The 19541-nt window shown below is 38.7% G+C and overlaps 2 protein-coding genes across 9 annotated transcripts in view; one reads left to right on the top strand and one right to left on the bottom strand.

The window, feature by feature from the left end:
• The window catches only part of eag (potassium voltage-gated channel protein ether a go-go), a 125645-nt gene extending 123582 nt beyond the window's left edge, over positions 1-2063 (bottom strand). For 3 of the 7 annotated variants that reach the window (XM_087357662.1, XM_087357663.1, XM_087357661.1), the window contains exon 1: positions 1640-2062. The gene's annotated coding sequence lies outside the window, so the exon portion shown is untranslated. Of the gene's footprint in view, positions 1-1639 lie in introns of all 7 variants that reach the window. The other 4 variants (XM_087357665.1, XM_087357664.1, XM_087357659.1 and 1 more) reach the window with 3 other exon arrangements.
• Positions 2064-3500: 1437 nt separating this feature from the next.
• Positions 3501-19515, top strand: Abp1 (Actin binding protein 1). Of its 2 annotated transcripts, XM_022069477.2 has the most exons (11): positions 3501-3741; positions 3853-3908; positions 6606-6718; positions 7884-8096; positions 9516-9680; positions 11109-11300; positions 12138-12378; positions 12652-12728; positions 14195-14282; positions 14522-14635; positions 15795-19515. In XM_022069477.2, exons 1-11 carry the CDS (start codon positions 3659-3661, stop codon positions 15932-15934), a joined length of 1482 nt encoding a protein of 493 aa, XP_021925169.2. In that variant the 5' UTR covers positions 3501-3658; the 3' UTR covers positions 15935-19515. The 2 variants fall into 2 exon arrangements, with proteins under 2 accessions (XP_021925169.2, XP_087212925.1); XM_087356799.1 differs by lacking the exon at positions 3853-3908.
• Positions 19516-19541: the final 26 nt, after the last annotated feature.

Here is a 19541-nt window from a genome sequence, read left to right on the forward strand (position 1 = left end):
TTTTACTCACACAGCCTGCAAATATACATTTGCCTGCATTTCTTTATTAACGGTGGAAAATTGTAACTTTGTGTGTTCTCTCTAATTTTTAACCGACGGATTTCCACAAAATTTGAAACGAACGTATCTTAAAATGTCCTGAAATCAATAATTATAAAATTCTGGATGCACAAAATTTTTACGTGTGAGCAACACCAGAAGCCACTTCGAGTTACTTGAGAACGCAGAAAAAAACATAATAACCATGGCAACCAATATCACAGCGTTAAAATACCTACCTGTAATAAGACAGACTGTAAGCAATTGTATAAATTATTCCAAAATGATATGTAAGTCTAGACTTAAAAATATATGGCTCGTGATGAATTTTGAGGTTAGACTTACATCCGACGTGGGATTACACAAACCAGTATCACGCTAATAAAATTCTCCCCTAAAATAAAATAACATTGATGGCCTGTTAGTAGTTACAAACATTAACAAATAAAACTTGTGACTATCACCATCTAAACAGAAATTAACGTATGAAATAAATTGCGTTTTATTCATTTATTATAAGTTTACGTCACGTAAACTTAACACTAACAACACAAGACATCCGTGTTATAGGTGTGTAGGCTTTGAGTACAACCTGGAACTGCAAAAACCATTTTCAAAACGAGGCTGGAAGATGCAATGCGTACTGAAATACATACCAAATTATTAATTATTTTTAAAAAAATACCTCGGTTTAGTTACATGAACAATTTCAGTTTCCAGCTTTAAGAATCGTGCTTTAATGTCTTCCGAAAGTAGAATAAATCAATATCAATACGTCACAAGACGCGTTACCTCTGTGTTAGCACATCGGATTCCTACTCGTGGGTTAGTAAGATCGAAACGAAGTCAAAAGTCAAAATCATTTATTCTTCCTTTCACCCGCCATGTTATTCTAAAATATACAAAAGAATTACCACATCGAAGTCTTTTATTTTCCGAAAATCCATAACAAACATCACTGTATGGCTTTATTTTAAGTTTGTTCGTCCGCCATTTTAGTATTACCGACTGTAGAAAATTAAAAAATTTCGATTTTTAGGTTAGTCTCCAATGGCGTAACGTCCCTACCAAATTCCTTCAAAATCCATCCAATGGGTCTCGAGTTAATTCATGCGGACCGATGGACGGACGGACAGACACAGACAGACATGAACATCCCTTATATGCGTTCGCTGTACACACATTTAGCAAAGATCGAATAATAACACATTTCGAAAGAAACAATCAAATGTGTCCATCTAGCGGTGACATGTGGAAATGATATCTGTATGTTGTAAAGCAAGAAAAATTTATAAAAATGATCACTGATCAAGTACTCATGACTCTTGATTCTTATTGTGGACGCTCCGGTAAACGTCGTCTCGAACACAGTCTGCCTTCACCGAGGTTCCTTTTGTGTTACTCAGCCCCATACTGCAAATGCAGGTCTACTTTATTTCAATCGATTATTTACTAATCTTCCCTTTACTCGATGCTACATAATTCAGAGTTACTGAAAGCGTCGTTAAATAAATAAAATTAACATCGTTGAGGTAACATGGCAATCTAAGGCAACATGGACATTGTACACACACCGAAAATATAATTGTATCGTACTCACTCTGCATGCGATGTTTCGGACTCCCGTCTCCAGCAAAGCGTCACTACGAGTTACTAATTCCAACCACAACACTAGTAACAACGATCATTACAGTCCGCACAATGCAGTCTACTTGTCATAACACACACAACATATTTATAATAATTTTAAAATTAAATAACATTCTGTATACGCCATTCTCCCGCATTAAACCTATACTAGCACTCATTTGCGAAGTCCATAAACTGATTTCCCCTTGTGAAAGCGGTTCTGACAAGGCAGGTCGAGAAACCCATCTCAACTGTTTAGTACTTAACTCCTGTAGCGCCACTAGGTACCGACGGTAATCAATGGAGTCACACTCCACACATGTACTTCCCTCTCCCCTCCATTCAAAGACACAGAACTACGGCTTTTCACCACCAAATATCCGCTGCTACCCTTCCGTCCTCCTGCCTGCCCAACCAACTGTCATGCAACTGATCGCGCATGCTCATAATGTTTCAAATCGACCCGTCCGTCTTCTACCGAAATCTACTATGCTGTGACGTCCCTCCCGCCCGCTCACCCTCCAACCGAAACATTCAAACGACATACTTCCTCATTCCATTAACAACGATTTTCCCAAAAGTTTGCCGCCTGCTAAAACATTTTAAATGTGCATGGAACTGTGTGAACTGAAATATTTTATATTTACTCTTCTCAGCCGTAGGCTTCATAACCGAATAATTTACGGTTAGTGGGTTAAGAAACTGTCTGTTCAATTTACAGAAAATATATACAGGTGTCACAAAGTGGTGTAGCCTATACACGCATTCAAATAAATAAAGTGAATCTAGTGCAGTCTATGTCATCCGTAAACACAACACAAAGAGATGGATAAAATGGTTAATATTCTGTATTATAATATGTATACTTATTTTTTGGGACATTCTGAATTACGTCAGCTTTTCAGAGCGTAGTTTTTTGGCGGTAGCTGGACAATTCAGTGGCTTGCAATTGAGAAGGCGGTGATGAAACTTCAAAATCCACAAAAGCTCTGGAATTTCTTCACGAACTAAGCGACTACTAGCTTCTGCAGAAGACTTCTAAAAAAATTTATTTCCAAAGTTTGGAAATACATTTGCTGTTTCTGTCTACATCACAAATTTATATTCTTTTTAATTTCGGGAAAATTTCTTTTAAGGTAGAACTCATTACAGTTCAATGTAATAATCCAAATATAGAGCTGTAATTTAAAAAGTTCCTTATAATATCTTTAGCCTTGCGACAAGCTTTTTTATAAAACTGTTGCAGATCAATTGAGTTTAAGAGTGTTGCTTCATATTTTGGAAGTGTAACGATCAAAACAGAGAAGTGAAGAAAATATTAACTTTTATTAGATTCGTACTTTGGCTAGGATTTTAATACGGTAGCAACATAAGATCACAGCATTATTAATGTATTAATCCGCTATACATTAAGGAGCTATTATTATCAAGCATTTCCGATAACCCAATTACATTTCATATTGTCCGCTCAACTATCATGAAAGTGGTATATATGTACATGAAAGAATCTCTAAACTCATTTATGATATATACCTGTGCCCGTGTCTTACATCGGGACGGAGAAAACCAATACACATATGAATTGCAGTGGGTTAAAATGTAGTTACCACTGATTAGTTAAATATTTCGTAAGTGAGGCAAGTTGACGCAAATGAAGTAGCATGTAAATAAAATGAATGAAGGTAAACTAGCATGCAACCATATAGACCCATAGGTATTTGTGACCTAGTTATTAAAATTTAGAAATTTCGTGTTTTTCACTAAACCTTTGGTGGTGATTACAGTAGGCCGTGATTTATGTTGGTATCAGACCAACGATCAAAATGGTTTGTTGGTATTAATCTTTAGCCGTTGACTGTGCCTGACCGGCAAGTCAGGAGTTTTGTGATGTCTGCTTGTGATATGATATGTGGTTCACATAAGCAATGTTGTTCTGTTGATACCAAATAACTTAATAATTGAAATATTTGAGTAGCATGGTAAAACTAACATGGCAATAAATCTAACAAAATACAAGGAATCGTTGCAAGCCGCATGGAAAGACGTAGTGGATGATAAGTCGGTGACAAACTGGTATTGTCTAGAGAATTATTTAATTATGTTTAAAATTTAAAATTTAATTTTGATAAGTAGGTGTGTTGCAGTAACCTCTGTCATGTGATTGGTGGCACTGTGTTGTTCTAGGGCATTATTTGGATATGAAGGCCAGACCAATGACCTGAAGGTTATCAGCAAAGGAGGTAAGGCTGCTATATTAATTGGATCCGGCATGTATAAATTTAATTTCAGCAGTGCAGGAGACTTTTGTGAATTAGTCGGTGGTTTGGACTAACACATGGAAGAAATATCGTGTTCGCACAAGGTTTCAGTGGTTGCACCACTGCAGGTGAAATATTTGGAATTGTAAAACAGGTTAAGTGCATTTATAAGTTCATTCGGAGTGCCCTGAATAAGAATTTAAAGTGTAGTGTTGGTATGTTCATGATTAAAGTTTTGAGGTACAATGAAATATGCAGAGTAGTAATGGTTTTCATCATCATCATCTATGGTGCTTTGGCCAGTTTTCAGGCCATGACTTCCCCAGTATTTATTTGATATGTTCAGTTTTCTTATGTTAGGTTAGGATTGATAAGGGTGGTTGAGATGGGGTAGGTTAGATAACTTAAAATTGTTGACATTTTTGACAGATCTGTTTCTGAGAGCTCTGTGCATTTATAAGTAAAAGTTTGCAAAGAACGTATGTAGAAACGGTGTACTATCGGATGGATTATTTTTCAGTCTTGTTTTTTCTAAAGATGGCTGTTGTCTGGGTTGTAGCGCCATGTAGTCTGGTAGAAGTTTACCGATGCCCTTGCTGCATCAGCCCAGAAGGCAGCCATCTTCAGGCTCACTTCAGTGAAAACCTCAAATCCTTCTTGTTATGTTGAATTTTGCCCCACAAGTAATTGATATGTAAAACTTCCCATCTGCAGAGCCCCATTTCAGTAGTAGGCATGATAATTTGGTGCTGCGTGGTTCCCCAAAGTGATCTTTAATGACACTGTCATTATCACCTCTTTACAATTCAGCTTTCAATACGGTGCCTCACACTTCGGCTTCAGTGTCCATCCCTATGAACATTATCCATTTCCTTGACGTGAATTTCGGCATTTTGTTTGGGATGGGGTGATTGAAGAATGCTTGTTTACTTCATTTTATAACATGGTTGTGTGGTCCTTGTCCTTGTTAATAAAATATTAGATAAAACTTCATATATAACCATTATGCATTGTGCATGAATAAGTGTTTATAAATGGTGAGTGAAACCCTTTCGTGGAAAATTAGCTCTTCTTTTATATGTTGTTAGGTATTAATCTGCCCTGTAAAAGGAGAAATGACTTTACAGTTTATTAATGTAGTCGCAAGTTCGGTGATAACAGCAGTTAGGTACAAATTGCTATGTCAGTTACAAATACCTTTTATCAGTAATGTAGTGAACAGTATATTTTCTGAATGTATTATATTTAGCTTGGATGGTCATTTATTGCTGATCAAATTTTTATCTTTTCTTATCAGTCTTGTTGATTAAATGAGTGACTGACAAGCATGATATTGATAAAGCAGACCTAGATTATGTGGCCACATTGTGTTTTCGTTTTATTTTGTTAGAAATTCTGGACCCAGGGCATTAGGAGTAGGTACTCTTTTGAGAACCCATGGTTTGTAATTTGGAAACAGCATAAAAATTCCGAACACTTCTTATATATTCTTGCTGCCTTCACTTTGTGCTTGACTTGTGTGGGGAAAAATATGAACTAAGAAATTTTTTTAGGAACGGCACCTCACTTGTTTCTCTGCGCTGTTTAATTATGTGATGTATTGAAAAATGTTTGAAATAAAAATTCTACATCTGAATCTGTATTTTATGTAGTACATAATTCTTTTTTACAGTGGTCAGTTTTTGAGAAAATGACCAGTCTGAACACAAATAATAATTTCCTTCGGTATAGACATCTTCCCCACCCCCTTCTGACATGAATGAATAAGGTAAAGTTGTCCCTGGTGATTCACTGAGCACCACATCATGAAGGAGGGGTGGGGGGTAGTTGAGGTACTACACTTTTACAGATAGACATACACAGACAAAAACCATCTTCCATTTCTTGTTAACTTTTCTGCAAGGAATACAACAAGCATAATAGGTTATGTAATTGTTGATTTCACATTTCTTGAAAATTGAAACATAGCGTAGTGTACAGTAACAGTTTTCTTCATTTTTCTCATGAAGCAATAACAGTTACCAGTAACTTCACGTCCTGTAACTTACTGAGCAATCTGGATGCCATTAATTTTGTGATGTGAGTTTATTGTGCAGTAATCTTAGATTTGAATGTGGCACCCTATGGTTGAACTTGGGTTTGTTATGGATGTATATCTTTGTTTGAGGGAACTGAAGATGTTAGGTTAGATTGTTAAAAAAATGCACTACCAGTAAAATAAATTGCAATCTACTATTAATTAACAGTGACAGATTATTTGTATTTTTCCGTATTTTCATCTTTCCACTCTTGATTTGTATTTGGATGTAGCCTAATTTCTGTTATACATTAAAATGATTTGTTTTGATTACTCTTTTTTCCGATCCATTACTTCATTTAGCAGTAGAAGACAAGTTTTTGCATACCAGGGGTAACTGTGTTTTAGTGCAGTAAATTAAAAGTTCATGGTTCAGAAGGCAAACTGAAGAATTTCATTTTTTTTTTCTCTAGTTTGAACAGTTAATGAGTTCTTAATGTATGAGACTGTGAACAAGTGAATTTGTTTAAGTTGCTGGTAGGTTCAAGTTTTATTTCTGGCACTTTAAACATTCATATAAGTCTCGTGTTAAAACTCGATTTGAGTGCGAGTTCTGTGTTTTGTATATTCATGTGGCAAATATTTGTGATTTTCTTTACCAGCGGGTGGTATTGAAGAGATGACCGAGGATTTGAATAGCGGGAAGATAATGTATGCATTTTGTAAGGTGATGGATCCAAAAACCAGTCTGCCAAAGTGTGTTCTAATCAACTGGGTATGTATCTTAGGCATTGAAGTGGTGCGCAGTTTGAGCATGACTGTTGATGTGATATATCTTAAAGACAAGCATGTATGACGGCTGTTCAATAAAGACTGAGAATGATTTTTTTTAAAACATACCACCTTTATTCAGAATCACTACAAGAGTGTTCCTTTTCAAAATATGCTCTCCTGAACTGGATATACTTTTCCCAGCAGTTTTGACACTCATCAAAGACGTTGTTGAAACTGTTTTTGGACATCATATTTAAAATCAGTTCGACAGCGTTCACTGCAATGTCTGTGGTCGAGAAGCACTATCATCAAAGCTCCCATTTTTGTGTAGGGAACAAAAAAAAGTCACAAGGCGCTAGACCTGGGCTGTAGGGAGGGTTTTGGATACTTTCAAGAATTTAATGTGGTCTTGCATTGTCATGATGAAGCATCCGATGTCCAACAATCTCCGGTCATTTCCTTCGGATATCCATGAGGGTTTTCCAGTTACAGTTGTTTCAGGTGGTACTATGCACATGTTCCCTGACAATTAAAAAACACTATCATAATGATGACTGCTGGTTGAGAAACATGAGCTTTTTTTGATCTTGGTGAGCTTGAAGAGACCCACTGGGTCCTTTGCCACTTAACCCTCAGGATCATACAGCCTAATCCATGTTTCATCAACTGTTACAACGTTTTGTAACCATTCAATTACTTGTTCTGCAATGCAAGATTTCCACAGCTTCAAGACCGTTGACTTGTTACATGGGCTTCAGATGTCGAAGAATTAGTCTCCCATAGATACGGGACATGATCAAATGATCCAATTATACAAGTCTAAAATTTTTGTTAGGTTATTTGAAACTAGATTTTATGGGGGCAAGTTATGTTGCTTGAGTTGGGACAGGTTAAGTTAGGTCAGTGTGGGTTAAATTAGGTTGGGTTAGGTTAGGTTGTGTCAGGTTAGGACATGTTAGTTGAGGTTATAAAAGTTAGGTTTGATTTTTCTGTAATGAAAGGTTGAGTTTTTTTAAATGTTTGGATTTTAATTTTGAATCTTTGAATTTCGAGTGTGGGAGTTGTTGATTTTGTTGTCAGATTTTCAATGAATGAAGGAAAAATTATTAAATGTACTTAAAAATTGTTGAAATCCTCATACTTACATTTTTGATGTCTTCTGACAGCAAGGTGAAGGGGCCCCGCTTGTTCGGAAAGGGACGTGTGCAAACCACTTACGAGATATTGCCAACTTCTTCACTGGGGCCCACGTTACTTTGAATGCCCGAAATGAGGAGGAAGTTGATACACAGCTCATCATAGACAAAGTTGCAAAGTCTACAGGTTCTGTGTACAGTTTTAAGGAACGTGGACACCAAGGAAATGAAATGGGTCCTGTGGTATGTAAGCACTGCAGTTGGTATTTTTCATTGCTGTCCTTCGTTTTTACTTACTATTTTTATAAGTTATGTTCACTTATATGCAAATGTTGTTGAAGGATCTGTGTAATTAATAAGAACTTCTGTGAATAACTTTCAACAGTGGGATTAATAAGAACAATATATTAATAATTTTCCATTTTTGTTGTCCAATATCAAGTGCAAGCTCCACTCCACTTCTACTGCTTTAAATTTGTCAATATTTAACACTATTCATATGTTTGTGAGTGTGAGTATTTAATTCTGTTAACGCAGTCATGAGTGTGTAATCACTATTGCTAAAACAAATCCTGTATTTTCTTATCACTGTGTCTAACACGTCAAAGTCAAACATGTCCTTTGAAATATTGCTATCAGCATTATTCTTACATACAGTAAATTTCATACACAAGTCCATGACGGCAACCTCGGTGGGATGTAATAATGGGTAGTGATCGTTCTCTTTGTGTTGAGGCTCAGACTTGTTATATTTATACCACACTCTGTTAGGCGAAACAGTAGGCTCTTCTTTATCTTTAAATATTTAGTTAGTATGATAATGATCTGATATGCATTATTTATCTGTAGGAAGTTAAAATTGTATGGAAGAGATAAATTTAAGTTACATTTTGTGAGAGACCGAATTAACGCAGGTAATTAATTACACAGATTTTAGGGAATTGTCCTGTAAAGTTTCACTTGCTTTTTAGGTGGACTTGAATCGGTCGGTTATTAAATGATTATGTAGTATAAGCACATGGTCCTCCAGGTTGGGGGTTGGTCGCAAGGCTAACAACCTTGCACCGTAAAAAGGAAGATGTTTCGAAACCTCGATCAAAGCCTCGGACAGACGGATTCTGAATGGAAGAGGAGAATTGAGGAGGCCATGGACCGAATACGGACCGCAGAGCCATAGAAGAAGAAGAAGTATAAGCACATACACACACACAAACATGCAGTCTTGTAATTAACGCCATGGAGTTGAGTCCTGGATGAGCTGATGGTCAGGAAGTTAGTCAATAAATTCTCTAACTTTAATGGAACCCAAAGGTTTATTACTGTGTAGGATTTGAGGTTTTCATGACGGCGAGTCTGAAGAGTGATGTCTTCTGGATTGTTGTGCCATGTAGTCTGGTAGATGTTTAAAGACGTTTCAGAGGTCCTTACTGCCTCCATCATCACCACCAGCCCCTGTCTTGAGCGAGATGAATCCAGTCCATACCCTCCCATCATGTTTCCTTAAGATTTATATAAACATTTTCCTCCCATCTATGTCTTGGTCTAGTGAGTGGCATTCAGGCATTTTCACCAAATTTTTGCACATATCTGCATGTATTATGAAATTCTGTTTTACTTTGTTGGTTATTTATAATTAATTATAATTTGATTTTTCATTTGAAGGGTACAACGTACAAACGTGTGATTCCACGACAAGAAATTGACTCGAAGGAAAGGGATAAATTCTGGGAGAAGGAAGAGCAGGAAGAGAAACAAAGACAAGCAGAGGAAAGGAAGAGGAAGAAAGAGGAAAGAAACAAGCTTGAGAATGAACGGAAACAGAGAGAGGTAAATTAGGCTGTCAGTTTCTTTAAAACCTGTATCTTTTCTTGTAATTTTCATTCCTCATTTAACCACGACGGACTAATGAATTATATGTTGTGTGCACTTCTGGCTGTGACGTCACTCATGTCTTCCAAGCTTCCCCCCCCCCCCCCCCCCCCCCACAGCTTCTCTCAAGTGACCTTTTGGCTTGTAGTGGAGAGAACTGGGAACATCTGTATTGTTGTGTTATGAGAAATAATGGATAATGCCCAAAATTTTAGCTAAAACTATCTATTTTACTGTCTGTAAGAATTAGAAGATCTGTAAATACGTGCCACTCAGTCTAGCACGGCCCATTCTCAGTTAAGAGCTGGTCATGAGCGAACAAGTACTGTCCACTGGCCACGAGAAAATCCCTGCGGGGGGGAAGTCGTTTCTGGGGCGGTACAGGGGGAATGTTTCTTATCAGCTGGACTAGAGGGCTGCTATTGGTGGGAAGTGTGACACGCCAGAGAGTTATGCTACTACACACAGACTGAAAACATCAAGCAGTTGAGAGTAGCGTGTAGTGAGTGCACCTCTAATGTGTTCTGTGGGTGTTGTGATAATATTCTAGATTAAATCACTGTGCCACTGTGAGGTAAACTTTAAGCTGTACCCATCAGAACACATGAAAGCCTGTCGTCTGTTGTTCGTTCAGTGGTTGTGGAACGAATGCTTTTAGGATGGGTCGCCACTCACTGCGAAATCTTGCGCATGCGCGTATATCGAATTCCTAGCAAGGATTTTCTCCTGGTCTGTGGACTGTAGTTGATCGTACAACATGGCAGGAGAGTGCGGTTATGACTGTGAAGAAGGCGATAACAGTGGAGTGATACATGCAAGGTAGTGACTGACAGATGGCTGAAAAGAGAAGTTTTTGAGTCATAAAAAGTGGCACAAAACCCAAAATGTACCTATTTTACAGGAAATTTCCGAAGGGCTCACTACTCATGTTTTGAGCAAAAGATTATTGTTCTCTTTTGCAATGTGCGCCTTGCACCCACTGAATTAGGTGATTACATAATTTTCCCACCCACTGTAACCCGCTGTTGTTGGAGTGTGGTGTTCCCATGACATGGTTCACTGGTTGCATGCCGTGTGTCTTTGATGATTGTAAAATAAAGGAGCATGAGGATTACTGCACACAGAGTATTTATATGCAAGATTTGAGGTTCTCGCAGTTGTGAGGATGATGATGGTGGTGGTGGTGATGATGACGATTGACGATTTGGATTTTGACTGCATGTAGACTCATCAAATCTACACAGTGTCTGAGAAGAATTTATTAAAGTGCAATTTAAATTTTGGCTGACTATTGCTCAGGGAATTTAATTGCATTTGTAAAGGGTTATATGGAGCTTTGCTCAGTATTATTGTGTAAAATGATTGAACGTCTGTTTAATGCGACAGCTGAGAGAAGCTGCAGTGCGAGAAGAGAGAATCAAAGAGCGGACAAAGAGCATCAGTCAGTTACGAGAGGCAGAGAGGAATGCAGATAAGAGAGTGAAGGAGGATAGTAGAGGAGATGAGGCAGTAGATAGGGAAAGAGAAGAGGCGGAGCGGAGAGCACGGAGTGACATTCTTAGGAGGCAGCGCAGCCAGGTGAGCCATTGCAGTGAGAAGGGTCAGCGCGCCATAAATATCAGTTGTGTCTTCTTTGATGTGATATTTCAGTTCCTGCAGAAATTTGTACCTCATTATAATAAATGTACCTAAGTTGGTATGTAAATAAGTGTGGGTGTCGATCAGTATTTTGTAGATATAAAAATATCAAAGCAGTCATTAAAATGTTAAGGCATGTTGTATATGGGAAGTGGTGATTACTGAAATTTAGTTGATGAAGGAGTGTGAGTGGCTGTGAACTCTCTTCATACGCACATGAATAGTGTGATGCACGTCACTTCTTTGCTGTGTGCCGTAACCATACATCTTAGCTATGGATTACCGGCTGACATATATTTTGATGTTTTGAACATGAACTTCTTATAAGCATTTAAGCTAAACATAAATTGATCTCAACCTTTTGCGGTGACTAAACTCAGTCAAATCTTCTTGGGCATTCAGCCGCATCATTTGGTTACTTGAAGAGACCAGCATTTTCAGAATCATCAACGTCCTCATCATCAGGGTTCTGATAAACCCATCATCAGAACCCTGATGATGGGAGATTTGTTTTTATAAATAGATATACTGATTGTTCTATCCAAAAACTTTTCGTGGTGTTGACAATGTATTTTAATTAGCATCATGGTACTGTATATTGTTATTTTGGGGAAATTTTATGTAAAGATATTCATTTGCTGAACATTCCAGTTTAAAGGTTAAGTACTGCGTAGTAAGATTGTAATTTATGAATGTTCTTTCATGTACACTTTCCCACATTTTGCACCATTTTTCTTCAGTCTCCAGAAACATAAATAAGGTTTCTCTCTCATGCAGGAGGCACAGGCGGTAATCTCAAAACGGACTTTTAATGCTCGTGCCGTATTTGAACAGAACACGTCTGCAGGACAGATGCACAATTTACGCCGCTCGTCACTCAACCAACAGTCAATAAACAGCTCTCAGTCTCCTCCTCCCCCCTCTACAGCTACTAGAAAAGCGTCCCTTCCGGCGTGGCCACCGGCCTCCACCGAAAGCTCACAGCAGGTCATAAGCAACTGGGAGGAACGTCACACAAGTAAGTTTGCTACTTACCCACAAGTCCACACGCATTCAACATTCCACCAAGTCTTTGTGTGAGAATAAATGCATCGACAACATCTGAACACTTTCAGAAATACTTACATGTTAACGTAGAAATGTTTAATTTCATGTAGGTATATATTTATCTTATGATTAGCCAGATTTGAGAAATGTGAATAAAGTTGTTTTTAGCTTGATAAACATGTAACGTCACCAAAAGATTTACAATAAAGTGACAGAAGATTACAAAGTTTTGTTTACTCCTTAGGTGAGAGCCAAAGAAGAATTCTGTCTTCCCCTACGGAGAAAGACACAACAAACAATGCTCAGATTGAAAACAAACAGGTTAGTACCACCAGACGAGGTCTATGGATTTTCAAGGGTGATAAAAATTCGTAGCACAACTTCCTTTAGAGGCGAAGTAAAGCCAGCGGTCCCATGTCGTAGATTTACGGCATGTAAAAGAATCTTATGAGCATGATACAAGATTTTTCATAAACAAAATTCAGCAGCCATTTCTCACCCATGTGAACTGATAGGAGAAACATATAATTTCAGAACATAGAAATGTAGTCAAACACTTCAAGTTTTATGTCCGTCGGATTTTTATGGTTCAATGTGACTTCCATTTGTTATGCGGCAGACGTCCCATCTGTAGTCAATATCTTGCCACACGCGGTGTACCATTTCCGGTGTTACTTCAGCAACTGCGGCGGTAATTCGAGTTCGGAGTTTGGCCACATTTGCAGGTAAGGGTGGCACATACACTCGATCTTTAACAAATCACCACAAGAAAAAATCTGAAGGTGTTAGATCCAGGGAACAAGGTGGCCGTGCTATTGGTGCAGCCCGACCGATCCACTGACATAGGAAACGGTTGTTGAGGTACTCGCTCGCTTCTCTGAGGTAATGAGGGGGTGCACCGTCTTGCTGGAAGTGAATGCGTCCTTCCTGGTCATCTTCGTCAAGTTGAGGAATGAGGAACTGTTGGAGCATGTCCAGCTGTACAATGCCAGTAATGGTCTTCTCCATGAAAACACATTAATTTTTGGACTGTCAAGAACATGTTCCAGGAAGGCACATGGATTTTCACTACCCCAAATCCTGCAGTTGTGGGTGTTGACCTTACCAGTGACATGGGACGTGCTTTCGTCACAGAAACTTACTGAGTCCAGAAATCCTTCATCGTCTTCAACCCGCCGCAACATTTCCATACAAAATTCCTTACGATCCAGTTTATCACCATCTGAAATGGCTTGCACCATGGATAATCTGTACGCTCTTAAGTGTAAACGTCTTTGTAACACTCGCCACACAGTCACGTATGGAATCCCACTTTCCCGAGATGCACGTCTCGTTGACTTGCATGGACTGCAAGCGAAGCTCTCCCTAATCTGTTCCACGGCGTCTTCAGAAACACGTGGCCTGCCGGCTGTCTTGGTATGGCACATGAAACTTGTTGTGTTTGGCTAAATTTGTGCATTTAAAAATATTGCGCACGTCCTTTAAATAAATTTATATTCTCCTACGAAGTTGTATAGCTACTTTTTAAACACGGTGTATAATTAGGACATTTTGAACCTGGATAACAAGGAAAGTTGTTAAAAGGATTAGAGGACAATATCAAGCGAGATGTGTGGGAGATAGGAGTTGAAGGCGACTGGATTTTGTTGGCCCAGGACAGGGTCCGGTGTAGGGCTTTCGTTGATTCGGTGGTGAACCTTCCAGTTCCCTAAGGCAGCTAGTTAGTTACTTGTCCACATATGTTTTGTCAAACACTTAACCATTATCTACTTTTGCATCTGATGCAGCATTCTGTACAAGTTGACAACGACCACCCTGTTACGACTACGGAGAACCATAACCAGGTGGCCACTGAAGAGGAACAGAGATGGGAAAGTAAGTAAAAGGCAGTTTTATCTTGACTAGCTGAAATTATATTTAGGATGATGAAACTTGCCATAGGTTTTTGCCTAGCAGTTTGCATTAATATTTCTTCTTCTCTTACAGTTGTTATCAGTAAACCTGAACAAGTAGCAGAATATCACTGTCTGCTTTTTACCCCAACTCCCTGTTTAAGTAGTTTCTTGTGAAACCTTACGGTCAATTTTTGATACCTGTTTCTGATGATATTGCAGGAAGTGATATGACCAGAAACTTTTTGCAAACAGCAGAAGAGGAAGATGATGTTACCGAATTCACCAATGGCGATATGGGATTGCAGGCATGTGCCCTGTATGATTATCAGGCTGGTAAGTTGTCAAAACCGTGCACCATATCGGCTGTATTTTACGACTCGTTTTACACTTCATTTAACCATGTTCATAGGGTCGTTGAGAAGCTGATAATCACTCAAGAAATTCCCTGCATTTTATTGAACAGGAAGGCCCGTTATCTCTTTCGAAAGATCCCACCACTAGCCTTATCCTCATCTAGTTGAATCCAGTTCATGTCCTATTTTGTTAAATCCTTTTTTAATATTATCTTCCCATCCACACCTAGCTCTCCCATTGCAGTGCTTTGAAATGAGAACAGCCACCAGATTGCTGACACTAAGTTCCAACAGCTGACTTTGGCAGAGCTTCAAAACAGTGCATTTTAATTCATATTATCTGTGAGGAAACTGTATTTTGTGGTGCATTATATTCATTATACAGAAAAACTGTATCACCAAGTTTCTGTCCCTTCCAGTGGTAACAGAATGCTGCATTCTTGAGAAGATAATAGTCACTCATTTGTTGAAAAAATTGGCTTTTATGAAATCTGAGGGTTGATTATCATGTTCACAAGAACCCATCTCTTGTACCTTTCCTGAACTAAATGAATTCATCCCATTCCCTCATATTTGTTTTAATATTCATTTTATTATTACCCTTTCATCTGTGCTTAGGTCTCCAAAGTGGTTTTCCAACTGTGCAGTTCTCAGTAGGATTTGAGGTTTTCATGGCGGTGAGTCCGAAGATGGCCGTCTTCTGTGTTGTTGCGCCATGTCATCCGGTAGAAGTTTACCAACATTTCAGAGGTCCTTGCTGTCTCCGTCATAAGGGCAATGAGTGATAAGTGTCTGATCATGGAGGCAGCAAGGACCTCTGAAAAGCTGGTAAACGTCTACCAGACTGCATGGCGAACAACCCAGAAGACATCCATCTCTCCCATATATGCTTCATTATCCTCGATTTGATCAAGAGAATGTTACGTTATGAAATGTGCAGTTCTGCCATTAGAATAAAACAATAACTTGTGGTTTTACGGTGTCACTGATGAGAAAGATCGTAATGTTATGTTCAGTTATAGGTTAATGTAAGTATTAAAAATTAGAATATATAAGTGTCACAGTGTGAAGCCATGGTTGAATTCAGCACTGTAATTAGTGACCAACGTCGTACTGAGTCGCAGAATTTTTCTTTACAGCCGATGCTACAGAGATTACGTTTGACCCAGGTGACGTCATCACTCACATCGATCAGATCGACGAGGGATGGTGGCAGGGACTTGGACCAGATGGAACATTTGGCCTCTTCCCAGCCAATTATGTAGCAATTCTGAACTAGGAGCACAGTCCCGAAGCATTTTATTTGAGTATACAATATTACTTTTCAAACATTATGCATACTGTGGCATTGGTTTCTTATATGTAGACATGTTACAGTGCACAATATTTTCAGTATGAGCCTTTTTTAAAAGAAATTAATACTCCAACCATATCATCCTAAAGCCTTCTTAAAAACTAATTATGATTTTTAAATATTGTTAGTCCCATCAGTATTTTGATATTGAATTAGTTACTGGGCAAATTTAATAACAACCAGATATATCGTCCAGAATCTAAAAATATTAGATAATTTAAAGCATCATGTTAAATGTTTCAATTTTGGGGTGTTCGAGAAATTACAACACCATCGTGATTTGCTTCGTACAAACACCTGCTCACTGTGCCACACTGCCGTTGATAGTTAACACAGCAGCTCATCTTATCCCTTTAATAATACAGTGTGTCCACAAAGTCCCTTCGGGGTTTTGAAAAATTGTGGCGCGCAAACAAATTGAGCTAGCCACATGCGGTTTGAGGCAGATTACAGTGAAACTCTGGAAGTTTTCTAATGACCTCAGTAGACTCGAAGTGGGCTCCCTTGGTAGCATGGAGAATGTCCAGACGATATTCAAGCTCTTGCCATGTTCTGTGGAGCATGTCCGCTGGAATAGCCGAGATCACATTCCTGATACGGGTCTTCAGGTCATCAAGTCTGTTAACTGGTGTTCGGAACACATTGCTCTCGACATAACCACATAGGAAAAAATCCAGTGGTGTTATGTCTGGTGAACGTGGAGGCCAAGGCATTGGACCGTCTCTGCTGATCCATCTTCCTGGAAATGTCCTGTCTAGGTACGCACGTACCTGCAGACCCCAATGAGGTGGAGCACCATCTTGTTGCAGAATGATGTGTGGCTGTAAGTGCTCAATTTGAGACAATTTTTCAAAACCCCAGAGGGACTTTGTGGTCACACTGTCGTTCAATACATAGGTGATCTCTCTGCCAGACTTGTCCAAAGATAATTTTTTGATTGAATTCCTACTGCCATTTCCAAACAGTTTATTGCTTGTCTTTATATTATGATTTTGTCCTCCTTTACAAATATTTAAATGTGGAGGCAGTGTGTTCCTCAAGAACACTGGTATCTGCTGTAACCAATCACTTCTCATCTGCTGCTTGATGGAGATTACACTGATGGTCACTGCTCTTTGTCTCTGCATTGATGTATAGGCATTGATTAAGGTTGTTTCAATGAAATAATTAAGATTGGGTTCAGGGTACATTGGGTAAGTTTAGGTGCTGGTGCGTGCCTGAATCCACGAAGTGATGACTGTAGCTACCTTAGCCAGTTGAACATGATACTCTTCTTGGGTAGCTCAGTCAGTATGGTGACTGGATGACTGAGATTCTATCTGCGACGGGGGCAGAGAATTTTTCCTCGAGCCTGCTTCCAGACCAGTTCTGGGGCCCGCCCAGCCTCCTATCCAATGGGTACTGGGGTCCTTTCCTTGGGGTAAAGCGCGGCCGGGGCATGATGCTGACCACTCATCACCATCTAGTGTCGAGGTTGAGAATGAGTAGGAGCTATACTTTCTCTCCCTCCAAGCGCCTACATGGCATATAGAGGGACAACTTTACTTCTACTTTTACACTTCCACAAGGAGTATGGCCAGACTGACAATGACAGCAGTATAGATTCGTGAACATAAGAGGCACCACTTGTTTAAGTTCAGATTTATTCTCATCCATTTTGAAGTTGACACACACAAATTATTCACTTGTAATGGCCCTCAGGTCCCGCGTGGTCTGAGGCATCGTGCTTCGGACCAGTGATACAGAATGCGCGCTGGTTTGATTCTCGGGGGAAAGATTTTTCTCATGAGATTTTCGACCGGTGTATGGGACCGGTGCCAACCCAGCATCGTGAGGAAATTGGGTAGCTACAATGGGTAGTGTAATCCGGTCATGAAAACTAGCAATGGCTGGAGGTTCGTCGTAATGACCACACGTCACCCTATATCTGGTTGCATGATCGTTCACCTCTGCTTAAGCATGTGAACGTGAGGCCAGCTAGTCGGCTTTGGCTCTCAGAAGGCTGTTACGCCACGGATTATTATCATTATTATTAATGGCCATCAGACCAACTTAAATTACTCACAATTATCTTAATATGCTAAATTGCTTGGTATTGCGCCAGTGTATTCAGTACATATAATAATTTTGAAAGGTTTATATACTTTGGACTTACAAATTTCAAATAAAGTTTCCAAATTTATTTTTATGTCAAATCATCACAAGAGTCAAACAGAGAAGAACCATGAGATTACTTGTTAGTTCCACCAAGCACCCCCAATTTTCAAAAACTAGGAATACGTCACAAAATTTCTTCATATTTGATCGGTCCTTTGATCTTTGAAGAGCAACCCCTCTTAAATTTGTAATGAGTATTCTGATGGGTGGGAGTCCGTAGTTTCCACGATGTGAACCTCGTAATTTCATAGGATTACCATCAATTATTTTCCATGCCTGGAAGTAATCCAGTTTTGTAGGCATTCCCAAAATCCAGCTTCACCCCAGTGACAAATGACACGCAATATAAGGTCAACATCAGTTTTAAGAAAAGAAAGATAACAACGCAGTTAGAACTGTGAAACAAAAGTGGACTGCCCAGTTCCAACCTTTACAACACTAAAGACCATTTCTGTTCTCTTCTTTTCACCAGTGGATGCAGCTTGTCCTCACGCGTTAGCTATGAACCAGACTCAACAAAACTAACGAAATTAAAAGTAATCACACATCTAAATTAACATAAAACAATGAATAAACTAATATAGATTAATATAAAACACCTGAAATATTTATTCATCAATTAAATAAACTAATTAATCGACTAAATTAATTGATGTTCCAGTTAAACTTAAATAAATTAGGTGAGCCGTGGGTGAATGACTACACTGTCTACAAGTCCACATGGTGTTACAGCCCCGAAGACTGACATCAACACTGTGACACTTACTGTTTGCACAAAACTTAATGATTAATTAACAACAGCATATGCCTCTTATGTACCAACCTTTCAAGCTGTGTCATTTTAGGAGAATAGTTTTAACAGATTTAAACAGAGTTTGCGACTTTGTTTCGCCAGATTCTCATGCTCTTTTTAGGTTAATTCTGTGCACAGGTATGGCAGATTTGACTGTATAATGAACTCTCTTGCTTTTTTTAACAACACTAATCCTAATTTCATGTATATTATGATCTCATCCCTTTTATTATCAGAGATATTAACCCTTAAAAGCCCTTTTTAACTACATGTCCCACCTGCTTCAACAATCAGTAACTCTTCATTCTGTAGTTACACCTGTGTGTTTCATATGATTCTCACTGTTTGTAGTGATTATTTTCTTAAACAGTATTAACAAATTGAACTTTTAATTGGTAAAATATGGTGTTTTCTTTGTGGTAGGAACTAAATTCCTGTGGGCGAACGTTGGCTTCAAAGGGTTAAATTATCTGTGTATTTCTTTTTTAAGTTGTACTGGGTCTGAATGTACTGTATTAATATCAGTATCAATAAAGTTGTGCCTAGCTCCACTTTATGTCCATGGTTGTTTCTCCTTATAAC

This window comes from Zootermopsis nevadensis, unplaced genomic scaffold, assembly GCF_977971745.1.
Source record: "Zootermopsis nevadensis isolate Lab colony 2312 unplaced genomic scaffold, Znev_1.0 Znev_ptg000028l, whole genome shotgun sequence".
Lineage (NCBI taxonomy): Eukaryota > Metazoa > Arthropoda > Insecta > Blattodea > Termopsidae > Zootermopsis > Zootermopsis nevadensis.